At 43.6% G+C, this 22,371-nt stretch overlaps 1 protein-coding gene across 1 annotated transcript in view; it reads left to right on the top strand.

The window, feature by feature from the left end:
- LOC147618593 (ER lumen protein-retaining receptor-like) overlaps nt 1-16,426 on the top strand; it is a 32,498-nt gene extending 16,072 nt beyond the window's left edge. The window contains exons 5-6 of the mRNA XM_086773616.1: nt 7,625-7,688; nt 16,117-16,426. Of these exons, the coding sequence (XP_086629742.1) occupies nt 7,625-7,688; nt 16,117-16,153 (101 nt within the window). The 3' untranslated portion in view covers nt 16,154-16,426. The remainder of the gene's footprint in view (nt 1-7,624; nt 7,689-16,116) is intronic.
- The last annotated feature ends 5,945 nt before the right edge of the window (nt 16,427-22,371 follow it).

Here is a 22,371-nt window from a genome sequence, read left to right as displayed (position 1 = left end):
CTCTCCTGCTCCCGAAATCCCTCCAATCTACACTGGGCTGCCTCATGTAAGAAAATATTGATCTCCCCAAGGCCATCATCCATAGTGCACGCTGGAGAGCCTGAGGAAAAATCCAATCCCGCCCATATCTGCTCAATCCGGCTACAAATTTCGGGGTCGTGAACGAGGCTGTCTGGAATCTGGAGCTCGCATGTTTGTCTTGCATCCATGGGTCCTCTAGGGATAGAATAACTGGGCATGATCTGAAAATGTAGTGCTTGCCAGAATAGCAACCATGCCTCCACAAGTGCAAGCCCACTCGTCGACATAAAACCGGTCCAGTCGAGAGAGGTTGGGGCCAGTGCTCCGCCTATCCGATGGAGAGAAGCTAAGACTCCCAGGGCTACCCCCAAACTCTGGGAGATGCCAAGGGTCCTGTTCCCTAAGAATCAGTTTCATCTCCTCCCATGCAGAGTACTCCGCTCATGAGACTGTGGCCATGCCACCTCCAAGTGTATCCTCTGTTGCCTCTATCATATTGAAGTCACTGTCTAGATCAGCCTGGGGCAGGGCCTGTCGGACAGTGCTCCAAAAGATAGTTATACCTACAGCCGCATTCGGGGCATAAATGTTGAGGAAGCCAATGCTATACTCTCCAATCAGAATGGTGCCCACTGAGCATGTCTTGGAACTATGACTCTTGATCCTATCATAGACAGTAGAAACTGCTCACTGATAGAGAGAGACACTCCTCCCTGCGTCTTTGGAACTATGACTCTTGATCCTATCATAGACAGTAGAAACTGCTCACTGATAGAGAGAGACACTCCTCCCTGCGTCTCTGAAGGGCCGAAGGATGGAGACCAAAAGGTATGACTCCTGCTTGGTAGAATCTTCCCGCAGCGGCGGGTACGCCCCTCAGTAAGATGGTGCTCTTGGAGGAAGAGAATGTTGATAGGTCCCCCCACCATAGCTCGCTGCAGCTCTCCTCTAAGGACGCCTCGTCCGTGAAAGCACTGAGGCCTCCCTAAGCCCTGAATGTTCCATGAGACAATCGTCATATCAATCTCTGTGTGAGGCGGAACTACCGGAATTGCCCTCCACTCGAAGAGTCTTGGGCGCGTGCTTGATGGGGAATAGTCACAATCTGTCCTGGTGTGAAGTTGCGCCAAGTGGTAGTAAATATCTTGATAAATACTAGATGATATCTAGGGTTTCTGCAATGGTCTAAATGCTATGAATGAATGATGTGCAATGTGCAGAATGTTTTCTAATGCAAACCCTAAGGTTTCGACCGATTGTACATGCATGAATGCGTCTCTTCAAGTGGGTTAAGGGACTTGGACTGACTGACTGACTGTCTAAGGTTGAGGACGACCTATGTAGCTCGTGCTTGACTTATCCTGGATTGAGGATTGCAATGGGGTCACGGCGTGCGACAAATATCATCCTGAATGGTACTAATACTGATACAATGTTGCACTGATGATGATGAGCTAGTTTGACACCATGCACTACAGTGCAGAGTGCATGTGATATTCCCTCTTGCTTAGCTTGGCGGCAGGTTCATGGCTTCCAAGTAGTCTGCCAACAATTGGGGGTACTCTTGAAAGAACTCCTCGCCTAGCCATACGGCTTCGTGGGTGCCTCGATCTCGGAATTTCGTATAGAACTGATGTATCCGTTGATCGGAACCATGCTTCCAACGATGAAGAAGGATCTGCTCAGGCTTGATGACTTCTGCTTCGTCTACCACGTCTAGCTGCTGTTTATTTGAAACATCAAACACTTCTGGTCCAACATATGGTTTTAGCCAAGAAACATGGAAAACATTATGCATTGTCCAATTGTTAGGCAATTTTAACTTCATGGAGACATCACTTAACTTTTTGACTATTGGGAAAGGTCCAAAACTACGGAATGAAAGCTTGGGACAACGTTTGTCCACTTCTTTCAATCTTTGTTTCATGATGCGCAGATAGACCCAATCCCCTTTCTTGAAGTGGATATCTCGTCTAAACTTTCTTGCCTGTCTGTGAACTGAATAATGGCCAGGCTCAAAATTGAGGGCCAAACTGGGTTGAGTACCAAACTCTGCGGAATCGACATACTGATCTTCTATGCTATTTAAGTCTTTTCCAGAGATGTTGAGAATGGTAGACTCCTGATTGGTCTGGATGTTGGTCATGCTACTAAGAACATCTGCTACTGGGTTATGCTGACCAAGGATGTACTTGATCATTTCTCCAACCTGGTGGAAGAACTGACCCTGTCTAGTGTGCTGATCACTCCACTGGGCACTTGGCATCGTCGGGAGCCACTTAAGTGCTTGGTGGTCTATGGTGACTGTGAAAATGCGTCCATAAGGAACAGGTTTCAAATGTTTGAGAACTGACTGCTGTTCTAGCTTGTCCTTGAAAGTCTTGGAAAGACAAGGGAAACTTGCTAGGGGTTTTGTCCTAGGGACCAAATCGATATGATGATCCATAGGACGAGAGGGTGGGATACTGGGTGGGAGATCATCCTTAAAAATGTTTGAATGAGAAAGGAGATCTATCAACTGAGGGACTAAAGAAGATGAGACAGCGGTTATCGATGAGATAGAAGCTGTCTGAGCATAAATCAATGCTCCTTCCGCTCCCTTGCGGATAGCTCGTCGGGCCTGGAGATGAGAAATCATAGGAATGCCAAGAATGCTTCTATCCCCCTGAATCATGACAGGTTCAGGAAAACTTTTAGAGATAATAAAGGTGTCATGTCCCCATAGGAATGCCAAGAATGCTTCTATCCCCCCGAATCATGACAGGCTCAGGAAAACTTTTAGAGATAATAAAGGTGTCATGTCCCCATAGGCTGGCCGACGTTTTTTTAAAATGTGGCTGGCAAGTGCGTGGGCGGCCTGTTGAGGTGGACGGGCTGCTTACGTAGCCTGTGGGGAGGCTTTTGTAAAAGCCTTAATATGAAAGGCTAAGGCTGGGAAGCCTATGTTTTGTTTTTTTGGTAAAAAACAAAAAACGAAAAGTTTCTCAACGAAGGGTGGCGCCTGTTAGAAAGAGCCGATTCAGCCTAAAGGGACACGCGAGCTGCATTCGAGGCCTAGGAGAGGGAGCCAAAACAAGCATGTGTCAAGGCCAGGAACTCGGTGAGGCTACAGCTTGCCATCGTTTTTTTTTTTGTGTTGTAGGAATTTTGGGGGAAAACTAAAATCGGACAAAATTAGCTAAATTGGGCAGAATAGCATGGGTCATTCTCTTGCTCTCTTCCATACAAACCTTGCTATGGCTGATTTTAGGGTTTACTTGTTGATTTAGGGCTTTTGATTTATAGGGTTAGGGTTTTTTGGATGTGGGCATCCTACATGTTGGAACTTGTTTGCTCTGATACCAGTGTTAAGCTTTTAGCTTAACTAAACATGATTAAAATATCTTAATGCTTAAATACTTGAGTAAACATGAGGCAAAGAGTGGAAAGCTGTGAGGAACATCCTTGGTGAAAGGGTGTGACTCTTGAATGAATAGTTGTCCTTTGGACGTAGAGATGTGTCCTTTGATCAATAGATGTGTCCCTTTGAAGAGATGTGTCCTTTGGTACAGGGTGTGACCCTTCAATGATTAAGAGTAATTAGGGGTAATGAAGAGAGATTAAGTCACAATCGTGACACCTCGCATGGTGAAGGGTGTGGATCGTAGAGGGAGGAGAGGAGGGAAAGCAAGCAAGAAAGATAATGTCTGCAAAAGACCCAAAGGGTCTATGAGATTGCAAAGATAGTGCATGTGATCCATGAGTAAACTGAATGTCAAGACACCATGAAAAAAGAAAAAGTTAAAAGTAACTGGGAGAAAAGGGAGAAGTGTTTTGTGCGTGATTGCTTGCATGCAGGCTGCCTAGACCCACCCCATGTGATACCATTGCTGTTTTTGGTAGAAACTCTAAATCTGCACGTTGCGCACCCTGAACATGTATGCATGTGGGTGCACGAAGTGACAAAATATAGTTGTTTTCATGCACACCTACCCCAACCCTGATTTGAAAATCCAGACATGTGCATGAGGGCTGCATACTGCTCCTATAGGGCTGATGTGCTTGGCTGTAGAGAAGGGTGCATAGAAATCTGTATAGTGTGCGGGAGGGTGCATAGAAGTCCGTATAGCGTGCGGGAGGGTGCATAGGCTGGGTTGGAGGTCATATAAGCCGTATAAAGTGTGCACAGCAGCACAACACAGCATGTCCGTACAACGCATAGGAGTCCGTACCGTAGTTGCATTCCGTACCCGTACTCATCGATGAGTACCTTCAGTACTCTCCGTACCACTCCATATGTACCGTACCTCGTACGGATAAGATCTTCATACCAAATATCGGGTTTAATGTACAGCACTTATTTGGCCCGTTTTTTAATTATTTTAGTCAGTGGTCATTGCTGAGTATGGATGCTAGATGTTTCGCTCGCTCGCACGCACGTACGTGTGTGTGTGTGTGTGTGTGTGTGTGTGTATATATATATATATATATATATATGAACGTACTTAAAGTACTTATCTTGATCCGTACTTTACGTACTCGTATCGTACACGTAACATACTGCACCGTACCTAAAGTACTCAACCATTATGGTCCGTACAGTGTGCGGAAGGGTGCATAGGCTGGGTTGGAGGTCGTATAAGCCCTATGTAGTGTGCACAGCAGCACAACACAGCATGTCCGTGCAACACAGAGCAAGGAGTGGCACAGATGTCGTATAGGCCATAGAGACTACCACATGGAAGTTGTACAGGTGGCTGGTCTGGCCGTACTGTGCATGGGTGTAGAACGGCTGTATGATCAAGGGATTGTGTGGATGGCAATGCATACATTAAAACTCAAGACCTCTATTTCCTTAAGGGTTAGGGAAACGCATCTTTTTTGTTTTTTTCTTGTTTTTGTTTTTTTTCCTTTAGAGTGTTTTTACCCTTCTGCCTATAGATAGAAATCCAAGTCTCCACTCCCTTCACAATGGTGTGACGACTTTGAAGACTTAGAGCGTGGGAGTTTGGGAGTATGGACCGACCAACACCTCTTTCTTCTTGTTTTGTGACCTAAGATCTTTGATTTGTGCTTTCCGGCTACCGAACTACCTTCTCTTTCCTCTTTGATGTTTACTCTCTTGTTTTCTCAGAATGACGATGTAGATGACTAGTAGGAGGATGAGAACGTCCAAGAGTATGAAGGGATAGTGGAGTATGTAGAAAAATCCAATTGGATACTCAATTGGGCAAGATTCATGAGGAGATGCAACTTCTGGAGGATCAGCTTACGCTCTTGCAATGAGCTATGGTAAATTTGACTCTTTCGGCGATCCCTAAATTGATAGCTCCTTCTTTTACCCTTGCTATGTTTGGGGGCGATAAGAAGGAGAAGACTTAGGAGTATGTTGACTCTTGGCTAAACCATTGGGATAATCACTTAACTGGAATATCGATTACTTAGATTGATTTTGAGGGCAAATTTTGAACTGAGTTTCTCTAGTGAGAGGACTAGTTTGATATCATTGCCAAATTCACAGAGTTAGACATGAAGAATATGATTTATGACACCTATGTGCAGAAATTCAGAGGACTAGGTGCTCGTGCTACACACATGGATCCTCACAGTTTGTGTGGATTTTTTTTTTTGCATGGCTTGGATCCAAATCATAAGCTGGAAGTTAGAAGGAATCATAGTAAGACTTTGGAGGAAGCCATCCGCTTTATGAATTTTTTGATGAGAGAATGGTCAATTCCAATCGAATGCCGTCAAGGCTACCACTACCAAGTTAGAACTGAAGGATAAATGTAAATTTTCTCTTAAGAGGACCATCCATAACCTATGGAAGTCATTGCCAAGTGCTTCAATTATAACCAAAAGGGTCATCTTTAAGTTTTGTCCTCAGAAAGGTAACCGAGCGCAAAGCTGCAAAGGTGATGCCTACTTCCACATAGTTGTAGTTATTTTCCTTTCTTTGTCTTAGACATTATCTTTTTATTTTTAAAATTGTAACCTTCGTTCAACAATCTACTGGCCCATGGTCTTATCTATATTTGTTGATGGATCATGGAGATTATTGTACACATTCTCATAATTTTTTTTTTGTTTCGAAGGTGTTTGTTATTGGTGTTCTTGAATGTGATTTTTTCTTTTATGTTGGATTGATCACTTGGTTGAATGCAAAACTTAGTCTCCTTGGGGTGCACTTTGGTTTTTTTCCCCAACTAGACTTGGGCCCAAGATTCTCACGTAGTTATTGCTTTTTTCTGCCTGTAGGTGCTTTCTTTCAACTAGCCTTAGGCCCAAGATCCTCACGTAGAGAATGATTGCAAGAGTGAAAATGAGAATAGTCGGTGATCAGTCGTGTGCCCCCCCCCCCCCCCCCCCCCCAAGCCGCCTTCTCACTTTTTTGCCACCTCCCCCTCTTCGCTGCCTGCCTCCCCCCCCTTCCCTCTCCTCGTTGCTCTGTGCCTCCCCCCCGGCTTCTCCCTCCCTTTTTTCTCTGAACCGCCCCCTCCTTTCTTTTTTCCTTTTTCTTTTCATTTCCTCACCCCTCTGCTTCCTCCCCTCCCGTGCAGGTTTTGGGGTTTTAGTTTTACTCGGCAAGCTTCGGTTCATTCTGGTCTTCACCCGCTGGACGATTCCATGGCAGCCTCTCCGTCATCCCTGACCGAAGCTGCCGTTGCTTGCATTTCCTTCTTCGAAGCGGATCTTCAAGTTCTTGCCGCGACTGTTGCCTCACTTGAGGCCTCCACCCTGGTCTGCAAAATTGTTGGTAGCTGCCTCGCACGCAGACAGCTCAGGGATCTTTTTCAGGCCAGCCTCATTGGTGAACCTGCAAAGATCACCGATATTCACCCTCTAGGGCGTGGATACTACCAGGTGGAGTTCGACTCGCCATTGGCGTCAGACCGAGTCATGGAGCTGAGTCCCCTTGCACTGCGTATGTTGCAGGCCTTCTTTGCTCGGTGGTAGCACGGCTTCGATTCTAAGTCTGACCCATTGGCTGGCGTTTCGGGCTTCCCAGTGACAGTTTGCTTCCCAAGCATTACCTTCCTCTTCTCCCGGTGATTTGTGTTTTCCATCGGGAGAGTGATGGAATCCCCCACCCCCAAACGTTGCCTCGGCCCTCGCACGAGTAGCCGGGATTCCATCTCTCCGCATCTGTGTTTCCTTGCGGGATTCTTTGCCTCACATTATATCTATTCCCAGCCTTCGGAGCGACCCCATTATGCAGAGAGTGGATTATTCTGGCCTTCCAGGCCAATGTTTCATTTGCAGGCAGATGGGTCATCTGTCTAGAGCTTGCCCTCGACGTCAATCTAGGAGACCGCCCCCGGTGGTTCCCTCTCCTACTTCCTACTTAGATCCGCACCAGGGGGCCGAGGGAGGAGCAGGTTCCCAGGCCACGAAGCACCAGGTACCGACCATGGATGACCCATCAACCGGAGAGTGGCGGACGCGCGAGAGAGAGTCTAGTAAAGACCCAATGGGTGTATGAGACCAAAGTGATACAAAAATGGCCATGGCATATCTCATCATGAAATGGAAAATAAAATAAAACAAATCAAAGAGAGAGAGAGAGAGAGAGAGAGAGAGAGAGAGAGAGAGAGAGAGAGGCTCATTCATCTTTACTTTGCAGCATGGATCTCTGGTCTTGTGCAAACAGCTCTGTATGCAGATTTTTTCTACTACTACCTTAGAAGGTAATTGCTTCTTTTGAAAATGGGGTCAGCAGCATATAAGGTGGAAGCATTTGTTTGTATTTCCGTGGTTTCATTGGTGAATGTGGTGGTTGGTTTGGGAAGGCAAGGTGGTTTGTCAAAAAGTTGTGAGAATGTCTCATTGTCTAGCTTGTCATTTACTACTCTTCAATGAATTGTTTCGAGGATGAATGTTTAAAAGTGAATGTGCCGTCGCTTAAGCCATTTGAATTGAGACCTCAACATTGAATTTGGTTTCTTTTTGAGCAGACATAGTTCATTAACATTTGAATAGCTTGTAGTCCACTTTGGTAGATGGACAGTAGGAAAACTTGAATGTGCAACAATCCAATGCAAGTCCAGGTGCTACACCTAGACTTCGGTCTCAACTTTGGCAGAAATGTCTCACATAGTAAATGAACTTTAAGTTTATGGGTAACCTAATCCAACCCAGGGACCAACTTTTATTTAAGATTTTTAGGATTGATAAATAGTCAAATCTTAAGAACACGAAATCGGTGTTGATTAATGGCTGTGTTAGACACATGCCGGAGCCAAGGCGTAACAATCTCGGATAAAATTGTTGGGGGTGGAGAGCTGCTGGAAGCACAGCTGCATGTGCACACACATAGGTCGATGGAGCTGTACAAACAGAGGGAGAGATCGTTACCACACAAAGCGAAGATGATACTGTACTTTCTAGAATGTGTGATAACCAAGTACAAGATAAGATGTGACTTATAGTCACTTACACAACTCAGTAAGAGTGTGTTCAAGCATGGGGAAAAAACCTCCTGATTGATAGTAGTAAATGTAACTACTCCCTAATTTCTCGGGATTCATATTGTAAATTCTCTATTATCCATGGACATGGGTGCTGGACACTACATGTAGCCATGGAATGTTTATGGTTAAGCTTCCGATGTATGTGTATGCTAGCTTTATCTACGAGATCCTGGTTGCATAGAAGCATGTTAAGCATTTGATGGATCTCGGAGAACCAAATGCAATACATACTGCCATGGATATTTGATGGATCTTGGAGAGCCAAATACCATAGCCCTTGTAAATATCAAATACATATGAATAGATGGGGTTTCTTCCAAAATATGTGTTTAAATGCATACATTTGTATGCATGGCTTATTTTTATTTGCGTGTATTGTTTTGTTTGCCTGGACAATGCTTGGATTTATTGCATGAGAAGCTCATGGATCTAGGGATGCCTGGATAGCACCCATGGTTTAGTATGTTGTGTAACTTGTCTTCAATTAACTTGTATTGATGGATTTGTGCAGGAATAATTGACATTTTGAAGACAACCTACTTTTCTATCTCCATGCATGACAATCTAGCTAAGTATGGTTGATAAACTTCTTCTCCATGATGAGAAACCTCCATGCATGTGACATGCATGGTCAGAAACCCTCATGCATGTGACATGCATAGTTAGAAACCCCCATGCATGCGACATGCATGGCTAGAAACCCCCATGCATGCGACATGCAAGCTTTTTTAGCTACATGCATGCATCATGCAATGCTTTATCTTTTTATGCACCTAAAAGTGTGCCATGCAAGCTTACTTTTCTTAGAAGTAAAGCATGCAAGCTCACTTTTCTCCAAAAGAGTCATGCAAGCTAGTTAACTCAAAAGAAAAGGATGCAAAGTAAACTTTTCCTCCTCTTTTAGCTACACGAGTTGCTACTTTGCTAGTAGCCATCCTTCGTGATCAAAAGACTTGCACAAATCTCTCTCTACCACATCTTTTTATGAGCAATATCATCCACCCCTTCTCTTCTTGTGTCGCCTCCTTCTAGGCTCTATAAATTTAGATTTCCAGCCTCATTCAAGACACTTCTTGACCTTTGTTTATTGCTCTATTTAATGCACTTTTTATAGGGTATTTTTCCAGCCATACCATAGTGTTTTTTCCAGCCTCATTCAAGACACTTCTTGGCCTTTGTTTATTTCTCTATCTAATGCAGTTATTATAGGGTATTTTTCCAGCCATACCATAGTGTTTTTATCTCTCCAAAATACTTAGAAGCTGGCTGAATTCTGATTTCCAGAATTGAAAGTCTCCATTCAAGCTAGAAGAAGAAGACTATTTCTAAAGATTGAAGCTGTGGAAGAATCATCTTGGCTCCGGTTGCTACAAGTTCTATGTGGGAGAACCCTTGGGAAGTGCTGGGCATTCTCCTAAGGTTGATTTTCAGCCACTAGATGGTTGATCTCATTGAAGTTAAGCTACATTTGCAGATATCGGGATTTATGGGCAATCTTGGTGAAGGGTGCTGGGCACCATATTTGGGCCATTTTGTAAGTTGTTTTCATGTTCAATCATTTTGGAAGAAAGGGTGGTGTATGGCTGGGCCAAGCCACCCGTTTTATGTACTTGTAAAATTCTTACTCACTTAAGGCAATACATATCCTTCAAGAGGGGGCGGGGGGGGGGGGGTGAGGGACCAGTCCCTAGTGTGGTATCATTTCTTTTCAGTACTTCCACATTGTATAATCAATCGTTATGGCTATGTATGTGGGATATGGCAGTGATCAAGGATGATAATATTGTGATTTCAGTACTGAATTCTGTATAACCACGCACCCGTTTGTGACAGTAAACCCGGTCTATTATTAGCCCTAGTTCGCACACCACTACCATAATGTGTACAAATCCTCCTTGTAGTGATGATGTGAACATGTACATGGATCATGTGGCTGATCAATCCCCGAATGGAAGTAAGCCCAAAGCTTTGCGAAAAGCTTCAAACTTCTATCGTGGGAGGGCTTTTGTGAACATACCTTCCACATTATCATGTGTAGAGACATACACCAAGCTAATCCCTCTTGCGTGGAGTCTCTGAGGGACCAGCCCATCTTCTAGTCCCTAGTGTGGTATCATTTCTTTTCAGTACTTCCACATTGTATAATCAATCGTTATGGCTATGTATGTGGGATATGGCAGTGATCAAGGTTGATAATATTGTGATTTCAGTACTAAATTCTGTATAACCACGCACCCGTTTGTGACAGTAAACCCGGTCTATTATTAGCCCTAGTTCGCACACCACTACCATAATGTGTACAAATCCTCCTTGTAGTGATGATGTGAACATGTACATGGATCATGTGGCTGATCAATCCCCAAATGGAAGTAAGCCCAAAGCTTTGCGAAAAGCTTCAAACTTCTATCGTGGGAGGGCTTTTGTGAACATATCTTCCACATTATCATGTGTAGAGACATACACCAAGCTAATCCCTCTTGCGTGGAGTCTCTGAGGGACCAGCCCATCTTCTAGTCCCTAGTGTGGTATCATTTCTTTTCAGTACTTCCACATTGTATAATCAATCGTTATGGCTATGTATGTGGGATATGGCAGTGATCAAGGATGATAATATTGTGATTTCAGTACTAAATTCTGTATAACCACGCACCCGTTTGTGACAGTAAACCCGGTCTATTATTAGCCCTAGTTCACACACCACTACCATAATGTCTACAACACACACCACTACCATAATGTCTACAAATCCTCCTTGTAGTGATGATGTGAACATGTACATGGATCATGTGGCTGATCAATTCCCAAATGGAAGTAAGCCCAAAGCTTTGCGAAAAGCTTCAAACTTCTATCGTGGGAGGGCTTTTGTGAACATATCTTCCACATTATCATGTGTAGAGACATACACCAAGCTAATCCCTCTTGCGTGGAGTCTCTCCCTTTCATAATGATAATGCACATTATCATGTGTAGAGACATACACCAAGCTAATCCCTCTTGCGTGGAGTCTCTCTCTTTCATAATGATAATGCACCTCAATGTGCTTTATGTGAGTATGAAACACTGGGTTCCTTGCAACTGCCAATGCACTGTAACTCTCTGCAAAGATAGAAGTGGAGGATGGTTGTTCAACACCCAAATCAGCTAGCAACGGCTGAGCCATACACATGCTACTCACTGTAAAAGCTTCCCCGTACTTAAGTCTTAGCTTCATACCTGGAAGTAGCCAACCGTTGACTGCTTCTTGCTGAGCCATGATAATGCCTACAAATCCCCCTTGTAGTGATGATGTGAACATGTACAGGGATCATGTGGTTGATCAATCCCCAAATGGAATTAAGTCCAAACCTTCAAACTTCTAACGTGGAAGGGCTTTTGTGAACATATCTGCCACATTATCATGTGTAGAGACATACACCAAGCTAATCCCTCTTGTATGGAGTCTCTCCCTTTCATAATGATAATGCACCTCAATGTGCTTTATGTGAGCATGAACCACTGGGTTCCTCGTAATTGCCAATGCACTCTTAACTCTCCGTAAAGATAGAAGTGGGAGACGATTGTCCAACACCCAAATCAGCCAGCAACGTTTGAGCCATACACACGTTACTGTCACTGTAAAAGCTACCTTGTATTCAGCTTCATAGCTGGAAGTAGCAACCGTTGACTGCTTCTTGTTGAGCCATGATATGCATGAATCACCAAGATGAAAGCAAAAACCGATAGCGGACACTCTTGTGTCATTAAAACCAGCCCAATTGGAATCACTGGAGGCATGCGACTGGGAATAACTCCCCTTGGGATTGAACAATCTACTGCTTGAACAATGATTTGCATGAGGAGGTGTATGTATCTCAGTCTCGTGGATTTGTTCAAAAGGGTCACGAGATGCAAGTGTGGAGGTTAAAGAAAGCTTTGTGTGGCCTTAAGCAGAGCATGGTATGAGAAGGTTCATGCACACGTAGTGGTACTTGGTTTTTGCAACAATCTGGTTGAAAGTACCCTCTATATCAAGAGGATGAAAAAGGATTTATTGATCATCATTCTATACGTTGATGACATGCTGCACAGAGGCCCTAATGAGGAGAAGATTTCAACATTTACGATTGAATTACATGCGTCATTTGACATGACAAATTTGGGCTTGTTGCAGTACTACATCAAATTTCTTTAGCACAATGGTGATGCTATTGTCATGTTGCAATCGAAGTACATATAGAGACTGCTTATCAGGTTTAATCTTGAAGACTGCAAGCATGTTGCTACACCAGTGGAGATACGTGCGAGGGATAACAGTCTCCAAGATCCAGGTGAGCCTTTTGATGACACACTGCATCAACGTGATGTTGGATGTCTGATATACTTCTGCAATACGAGGCCAGACATTCAATTTGGGATCTCACAATTCAGCAGGTTTATGCATAGCACTGGGAGCAGGCTTTGGCAAGCTGTAAAATGGGTTTTCCATTATTTGCAAGGTACTTAGCCTTGATGTCCAACTGATGTACATGCCAACCATGATGTGTTGCCAATGGAATAATACACGTGATGCTAGTCATACGTGATGTGGGAGAAAAGGTCTCATCATAATCAATGCCCTTTTGCTAAGCATAACCCTTTACAATGAGCCTTGCTTGTAGGGGTCAACACTACCATTTGCTTTACACTTAAGGTTGTAAACCCACTTTGAGGCCCTTGTAAACCCACTGGGGCGTGCTATGAGAGATTCCACTACATATCCAAGAGAGAGAAAAAAAGAGAGAGAAGATAGAGAGAGGGAGAGTGTAGGGTTTGGAGAACTTTGCACGGGACACACTAAGCGGGGAACAAGTCCACCCCCTTTTAGGATTTATTCAGGAACAATCCACGGGCTCGGGAGCCAAGATCAATACATCAATGAATACAAAAGCAAACAAATATGTCGATGTAGAAACCAATGTCGTAGTGAATGTTGAGGCATGAGATCCCGTTGCCGAGCACTCCACAGGATGGCCCTCAAGATCCCTCACCGGGCTAGTACCAAATCAAGGGAAAATTTGCCCAAAACTTGAGCAAAGGCACAAATTTGATCTTCCCGCACAAAAATCCAACGTACCCCAAGCTTGTAAATGAGGTACACAAGTGATAAGCGTAGACGATGAAGTTTATGATGTTCAGCAGTAGATTTGACGCCCAATTTGGAGTAGAAACAGCCCAAAAAGGTCATACAGTTGCTGTTTTAGGTCATACAAAGGTGTACGGACCAGAACAGGTCCACGTGGCAGCACGACAACTGCCAGACGGTGCAGAACAGTAGTGCGGCAGCAGTTCCGTACGAACTGTACAGATCGGTACAACGTATGGCCGGATGTGACGTGGCACCGGGGGTGTCTATGGCGTTTTGAACAGCCGCAGGGCGATGATGGAAGAGAGGTTCATGCTTGTCTTATACGTGAGGGGGTCTTGGTTTTTTCCCAAAAGCTAGCCATGCCTTTTGTTTTACTTTTTACTTTGCTTTTGTTTTCCTGTTTTTCACTTTTTACAATAAAATACTATTTAAATATTCAAATAAGGTCAGCTTTTCCAAGTGCTTTTGTGCTTTGCTTTTCTACCTTTAGGGCCTTGCCTTTTGGCCCTAGAGTTGCTTTTTGAAAAAGCAGCTTTTGCTTTTCCGGTCCGGCTCAATCCCCTCTTGCCAGTGATGCTCCTGGCTCACGGTCAACTCAGTTTTGACTTTTTGCTTTTCTCTGCTTTTTGACCAAAATTGGTGCTTTTCCATGTGCAAACCTTATGGTCCCCGTCCCCATGCCTTTTTCCACTAGTCTAGTGTTTTGGCAAGGGTTCCATCATGAGATAAAGTGCTAGGAAGGCCAAATATTTACAGCCCTTGCTCGTGTTTCCTCCATAACGGAGAGACGGAGGATGTTGGCTGTATGCATGGCCATGGGTTGAGTGAAGCGAATGGAACCTACCTGGAGTGATGCACTGTTGAATTCAAAAGGGGAGACCGCCTCCAAGCCAAAAACCAATTGGAATGGGCTGTGTTGAGTTGTGGCCTTATGAGCGGTGCGGTATGCTTAAAGGGTGCCTAGGAGAGCTTCTGGCCATTTGTTTGGGTGCTGGTGACACATCTTTTTTAAAAGTTGGCACAAAACTTTGTTGGTGCTCTTGGCCTGACAGGATTTCCTGTGAAATTTTGGTAGTTGGCGAGAAGGGTTGAGATGAGCTTGTTGACAAAGTGAGAGCCTCCCTGGCTTCTGATTTCAAGCGAACATCCAAACCTGGTGAAAATACGGTCACGCAGAAATTGTGCCACTGTCGGGGAAGTGCAGTAGACACTTAATATATCTTTCGTTCTTTCTTTTTCTCTCCCACACACACAGGTTAAGAGACCCTCTCTGTTGCTTTTCCTCTCAAGAAATAGAAGCTCACAGAGTGCTCTCTCCCTCGCATAGAGTTAATACACACACAAAAGCTCTTCACTAAGCTCTGTTTACTCACAAATATTGAAGATAAACAGTCCACCAAGACAGAATGCTATTAGCAAGAGGGAAGGTTACACAAAGTTCTCTCCTCTCACTATTTGCAAAACAGAGATACACACTTGAACACAAAGTAAGGAGGTGCTCTCTTCCTCTCCAAGGTGATCACTCAATGGATGGAATGGGAGAAAGGAGGTGCTCTCTTCCTCTCCGAGGTGATCCTCAATGGATGGAATGGGAGAAAGAAACTCACACAATACACAAAGCTAGGAATGTTCCACTCTCTTGTGCCACTCAAAGAGGTGAAAACCCAGAATTTCCAAACACGAAGATACATCACACAGATTCTCACAAAGAAGAGAACTTAACAATATCCTCACTAAGAGTATACACCCATACCCACAAAGCTACCCAACTGAACACATGAATAGAGCACTCCCAAGAAGGGGAGCTCTGATACAATATTGAAATAGGACACTTAGATTAGAGCTTCTCATCAATGAGACGATTGAGAGCTCATAAGAACAAAGATTAAATGAAAGCAAAACATTAAATGAACACTAAGCAAAGCTTAACCAAAAGATTAAGACCTTATTAGCACATAAGCTAAACACTAAGCAAAGAGATAAACACACTCAAAGAGACAAGCATGAGATGAGCTCAACACAAGTTGTTTCCAGTAAGTGATCACATAGATCTCCCTTGTTATTTACAAAGAAGATGCAATAATATAGGCTCATAAAAAGCTCTCACATGACCTAAGTGATGATGTCAAGGGCATGCCTCCTAGCCCTATCTAGATCTATCCTAGGTTAACTCCCCTTTAGTAATTGGCCATTTACACAAGGGAAAAAACCTTAGACTTTATGTCTATATCAAATGCTGAGGGTTATTGTCACCTAGACTAACATGCGCATCCACACATGGATGCTAGATCACCTAAATCTTTCAACATGGCGAACTATATAAAGAGTGGGAAAAAGGTGATGTGGCATCTAAGTAATGCTTTTTGTGCCTTGATCCCAGCGAAAATGCTCTGACTCTTTGTTAGAGGATGGGCACGTTTTGAAGCATCTTGTACATGTGGATAAGAAGCAGCAGAAGATGTCTCTAGTTTTGGTAACATTAACTGTTTTTAAATTAAAACTTGTAGAAAAGCAAGTGCTAACTGTTTCTTTTCTATACAGTTGGAGAAACAGTGAGAAGCTACAGCTCCCAGCTTGATGAGGTGCCATTTCAACACGTCCTAGCTTTTCACGGTGGTGTATTCTTGGACAATTCTGGTCGTGACTTGTAATTCAGTTGGCTCTTCAACCTGGAGTACTTATTTAAAAAGCAACCTTTGGAACAATCAAGCGTCGATTTTCGAAATGATGTGTCTGTTGCACTCTGTTATTTGGCGACAAATGTAATGAACATGTCCAATGTTTTACATCAGGAATAGACTGGAAATACAACCTGCACACGCGTGGGATACTTTGTTCCATATGCTGGAAGGTTCTGTATGCTCCACTTTCTTGAAGATCCAAGTGTTTCAAGTAAGGTCATGCAGTCTGAAGGGGCAGAAATTTGGAATCTGTGGTTTGTAACATCTAAACCTTTTGGAGGTGAATGGTTAAGTAGCACTGAGTTTGTCATTTGGTATCATGTTTGAGCATTTATGTGGCCTATTTGCTGTGATCTTTACTAAAGTAGCCAGGCTTGCTTTGATGCTGTGGAATGATATCAGCGTGATTATTATAGAGCATTTAGTATGTCATACAGAAACAGGATACTGAGATGATATCTCCGTGCCTGTTTTGGCATTGCACTGAGCACAAAAGCTGAGGCCACTGTTTCATTGTCTTAACTGGTAGTTTTGGTTAAGTTATCTAAGGGTCTCTTCACAATGTCCGCCCTCAGCAACTATTTTTGGGACAAAAGCTGCCGTATCATCGGGGAGGAGGCTTGCCCAGAGGGCGACATCATGGCCCAACCAAGTGGCCCTGATGGGGCTCTACTCTGGGAAGCAACCGTCATGAAAAACCGTGAACTCTTGACCAAGGTCTGACATGGCTATTTTATTTCCTGCAGCTCTCTATGTTCAGTCATCATTGTGGTAAAATTGTTGAAATAATGGTCTCACTGTCCCTGGGGTTTTTAAAGCACACCATCAAGTAACCTAGCGAATGGGGTTCTTGTTAATCTAGTCGAGAGGGTTGTTTCTAATGCCATTATTCTGCAGCTGGTGCAAGGTGGCTAGAAACATCAGTTACGATATGTATTGAACCCGAGTACAGAAAGTACTGACAAGGTAAGGTATGTTAAGTACTGGTAAGTTGAAAAGAATTGTGTACACATAATGCGTGCTAGCTACATGGGAAAGTATATGGGATGCATGGATGAGGTCTGTATGGTACACGTATGCATCATCCTACCTTCTTGTCAACTATCAATCAAATCATCCAACAAAATTTACAGCATTAGCCACTAGCCATTCACAACTTTAGGATTTTCTTTTTAACAAGCATATGTATGGCCACACCAGCTCATAGTTGCATTCCATACTCGTACTCAACCTTGTGATCCATAACGTACTTTCCGTACCACAATCAAGTTTTCTTCCAAATTTGGATTTGTTACAATGTTGGAAAAGAGCAAACATGTAGGTGTGGAGGAGGCTATGTTGTAGAAGATGCTCACCTTGTTTCCACAAGAACGCATGCCAATCGGGTAGTGTGAAATATACACTAGCCACTAGATACTTAGATAAATCACTAGCCACTAGTGACTTATCTTTCCATGTTCTTGGTGTATGAAGGCAATAAATTGATTTCTTGCCATATTTGTTAAATAATATAGCTATGGCACTCAATAATTGATTGTGAGCTTGGATAAGTTTTGTAACATACCCATCTTCACTAATAAAGAAATGTCCATGTAATAGATAAATTTATGAGTTTTTATGGTATAAAAATCAATGATTTTATTATTTGAGTCATTTCAACTTAGAATCTTTAAATTTTGAGTCCAAATTTGGAATCTGCGTACGATTTTACCCTAATATAAGATTTTACAGTATCCAAAACGGGCATTGGATCAAGCTTATACGTAAATTTCAGTCATTTTAGTTAAAAAGCGACGACCTTTAAACCTTAATAAATGCACGATCGGGCGTTCGATTGACGAACGGTCTGAACCCCAACGACCAGGAGAACCTCCCGGACAAAAAAAATTTTCGTCCTCTCGGAGCGGTCCGACACGCAAATCGAAGCGGGCGTCCCAAATTTGGGTATCTTGTTCCAAAATTTAGACCGTACACACTTACTAGGGTGCTCGTACGATGGTTGTCCAAGAACCAAAGGACGGTCGTCCACTGTGTGGTCCACACGTACTCCTACGTGGACACCCATGCTGTCCCAGACCAGATAAGGTACATGCGTACCACTCCTTTCCCTGACAAACTGACACCATACCTGTTCCCTAGACCCATGCAGGCCACTGATCCATAGCCTTTGATGGTACACCGTCCTTTTGTCCTTGCTTTGCGCAACGCTCGTACCCTCATCCCTCAGTTATATAAACCCTCGGGGTGCTCCACAGGCAGCAGCACGCATTTCTGTGCGGCGTATGTCCTGTTGTATCGTCCTCCGTACTGTCGTCCGTCCCTGTGTAGCGTACTTGCTGCAGTACAGCCGCCCCTTGCAGCCGTCTCTCTCACACCCTTTCATTTGCCTCTTTTCAGATAAGCTCATTTTCCTCCATCCCCCTCTTGCTAGGAGGCAGTGTCCTTAACTCTTCTTCCCTCCCCCCCCATTTGCGTAGACTTTAATAAGGGTTTTTTTTGCCTTTAGAAAGGGTTCATACGCTATAGTCTTTTGCTCATACGGTGAGCAAACGATCTCAGAATTGAGATCCGACTGAAGCGTTTCGACCGCGGCAACGAGCCCTACAAGTTGACATCCAAGATGGCCCCATCCAGGAAACGTCAGAATATTACCCCGAGAGAGGAGCACGCAACAATGAAATTAGGGAAGATGCTCCCGATACGGCTCCAACCCTCCCTCTTCAAGCTCCTCAAGGAAACGGTGGCCAGGTTAGCTTGGTTGTATTTTAAAGAAGCATTTTTTTATTAGTGCTAATAAATGCGTATCTTTTCCTTTTAAAAAAATGACATAAAATTGTATGAAGTTATGAATTGTGTGATGCTGTATTTAATAAATGGCATTGAAATTGTTATCTTTAAAGAGTGCAAGATTTTCCTGGCTTCAACGCTAACTCCGTTTTGTGCTTTGTAGTCGGGCGACGTCGTTAGCAAAGCCCGGGAATGGCCCAAGGTATCCCTCGTACCATTGGGAGAATAAGGTTCGTCGATTGAGGCGAGAGGTTATAATGCATCCTAGTTCTGAGGGCCCAGGCTAGTGCGGTAAATAAGCCCACCCTAGTGTGCAGACATCTCTCTGAGGGGCGGGAGAATCGAGCGATGTAGCCTGAGAGGGCGACAGGCCGGCTTGAGTCCTCGCCAGCGACGATCGACGATGAGGTGTATGGTCCCGTAGGGTTTTGCCCAGCATGTAGTGGCTGGAAGGCCGAATTCTAGATCATCGGCAGAATAAAGGAGCCGGTTTAGCTTGTATGAATTGATTCATGTATCAACTTTTTATATATATATATATTGTCTTTGGCATGATTGTATTATGTAAAAAGGTTGTTTTAATAAACCTTGTGAAAAGGGTCATAATTAAGGAACATGTTATTTATGTCAAACAGTATGGTACCCGATGGCACCAAGGATGGAATGCCCCGATGGCACCATCTTACGGACGGGTGGACCCGATTAGTCGGGTAGCTTTCCAACAGATTAAGTGAAAGCCCTTCTAGATTCTTGGGCAACTCTATTCTAGAAGACTAGGTCAGTGGCTGTGCCTTGCATGGATGAGGAAAAAGCGTTACCTCTAGAAATCAAGTCTAGTAGTTGCCCAATTTATGATAAATTACCATATAGGTGATTTGACTTTTAGAAGATCACGCTTCCCCTGTGAGGATAGGACTAGGTCTTACTTATGAATCGTATCCTTGAATCTCTACATGGTCAAGGTGTCGATAAATAGGAAATTTTCTCCAAGTTAAGACTTAGTGGACTATCTTAAGTGTTTCTCCTATTTTAGAAGGGGGAACCTTACAATTGGTATAAGAGCCAAGTTTAGCTCTTAGGAATTGCCATTTAAGGATTGTTTTTTATAATGAATGTTTTACCTAACATAATGCTAATTAATAAAAACATGTTACTAAAACAAACAAGTTGAATTAATGTTTGAATGATTGTAGGAAGAGGAAGATGCATACTCGAAGTTTCTAGTTTTTCAATGCATCTTCGAGACTGCTAGTCACTCCTCGAATTTCGAGTTCCGTGACACCATGGTGCAGATACTAGAGAAGATGTCCCTCCCTCATTTCTCTCGTATTGAAAGAGGATGGGGTAGAGATTTCTGGAGTCGTGGGCCGAGATATTTCTTCATCCGAGCAGATCGAATTGAAAACCTCACCACCGACTTAAAGCGGATTCATTGGATTGAAAAGTTGAAGATGATCCGTTTATTTTGGTTCGTCGTCGGTATCCCCAGGGCCGACACCTCTGTGACTATAGATGGAATTCGCATACCTCAGGATCGCTGGGTGTATGACAAAGTGATGCAGATCTTACCTGCTGATAGAGTAGCTGTGTTGGGATCTACCCCAATCCAGAGTCTACCACCCTTACCATCAGTTTTTAGAGTCTTAGAAACTACAGCAGAAACCCCATTTTTCACCTATGTGGACCGCTCTATCCTTATGTCATAGTCAAGCTTAAGAATTTCCCTTGATAGCAAATAAGACTAATTATATTAGTCTCAGATCTTTGTAATAAAACTCGTCCTTGTAAATATTTGAAAATAAAATAATTGCAATGTTTTACTCTCCAAAAATAAGCGTTGTGCAAATATGAATCTTGTAATCTTAAAATTGTTTTTACAATGATGGCCAGGACGATCACCCTCCACTTCCCAATGCGCTTTACACTGATACCCAAGAGAAGAAGCTCCTGCTCAAGCAAATGCAACCTCCCTCCTTTAAAGGAGAAGGTTCAAAGGTTGAGAAGGATGCTGAAGTCTGGATTGAGGTGATGGACGATTATTTCTCTGCCGCCGGTACTAGAGTAGCAAATCAGTCTATGTTTGCACGGTTTCGCCTCATCGCAGATGCTAAACTCTGGTGGAAACAGTGGTGCCGTGAGAAGGAAGTCACCGAGCATTCTCAAACGTGGGAAGACATCAAGCAGGCAGTGAAGGAAAGATATCTTCCCCCATCCCATGAATCCATAAAGATGAATGAGTTTTTTAGTCTTAGGCAGTGCAACTTAACTCTTGAGGACTACTATTCCAAATTTATCACTCTTCGGAAGTATGCCCCAGCTATGACTACTTCCCAGCAAGTGCCTTATTTCTGCCAAGGGCTAAATGAACCCTTAGATTCCTGCCTTGAAGCAATGAGGCCAAGGACATTACAGGATGCTCTCATACGAGCAAAGCCCCTTGTGAAAGAAATGAAGACTGACAAACCCAAGCATCAAAAGAGATCTTACCCTGAGGCAAATCCTAAAGATCAACCCTACAAGAAACCCCAACAGAATTTTCCCTACTACAACAGAGGGCGACAAGGCAACTCTTTTGTCCCCCGCTCGTATGCTGCTTCTTCCAGAGAAGGCCCTCTGTGTTTTGAGTGCAATGAGCCGGGACACTTTAGAGCCAATTGTCCCAAGATGGCAACATCATTTCCCCAAGGTGGCAGAGGAAATCAAGGCCGTGGAACCCCTATCAACCAAGGTGCAAGAGGCGGTGGGCGTGGCAGAGGCCGCGGAGGAGCAGTTGCTAGGACCGCCTGTATTATAAGTGAAGAACCGACCTTGGAAATGACTGAAGAAGAGCGTGCCACCGTCCATGCGACAGTAGAACACCAAGGTCCGAATAAACAATTTGGTGTAATCCAAACCCCAGCCACTCATCACGGTAAGCCATTTTAGCTTTTGATTGATTGTGGCAGTACCCATTCATTTCTTTCTCCTAGGTGCTTGCAAAAATTAAACTTGAGTCAAAAAACAGCTAGAAGAATGACTGTAGAGTTAGCCAGTGGGAAAGAAGTATCTCGCCACTCTATAGTGAACCTTGATTTTGAGCTGGATAATGAGCAAACTCATGGCCACTTTAGAGTCTTGCCATTAGGAATTTATGATGGAATCCTTGGCATGGATTGGTTAATTGCAAACAAAGCTAGCATTCATTGTAACCAGGGGAGTATCACTTTTGAAAATGAGCATGGCCAAGTAACATCTGTTCAGGGGATAATAGGAAAATCTAAATCTAGGGTAGTCAAGGCAAAACTTCTTCTCAAGGGAACACGTAAGGGTCAGCAAGTTTTCTTAGTCA

The sequence above is a fragment of the Cibotium barometz genome, chromosome 34 (assembly GCF_041138505.1).
Source record: "Cibotium barometz isolate CiBa-2024 chromosome 34, ASM4113850v1, whole genome shotgun sequence".
Classification (NCBI taxonomy): domain Eukaryota; kingdom Viridiplantae; phylum Streptophyta; class Polypodiopsida; order Cyatheales; family Cibotiaceae; genus Cibotium; species Cibotium barometz.
The sequence above is the reverse complement of the archived record's forward strand: the minus strand, read 5'-3'. Positions and strand labels throughout refer to the sequence as shown.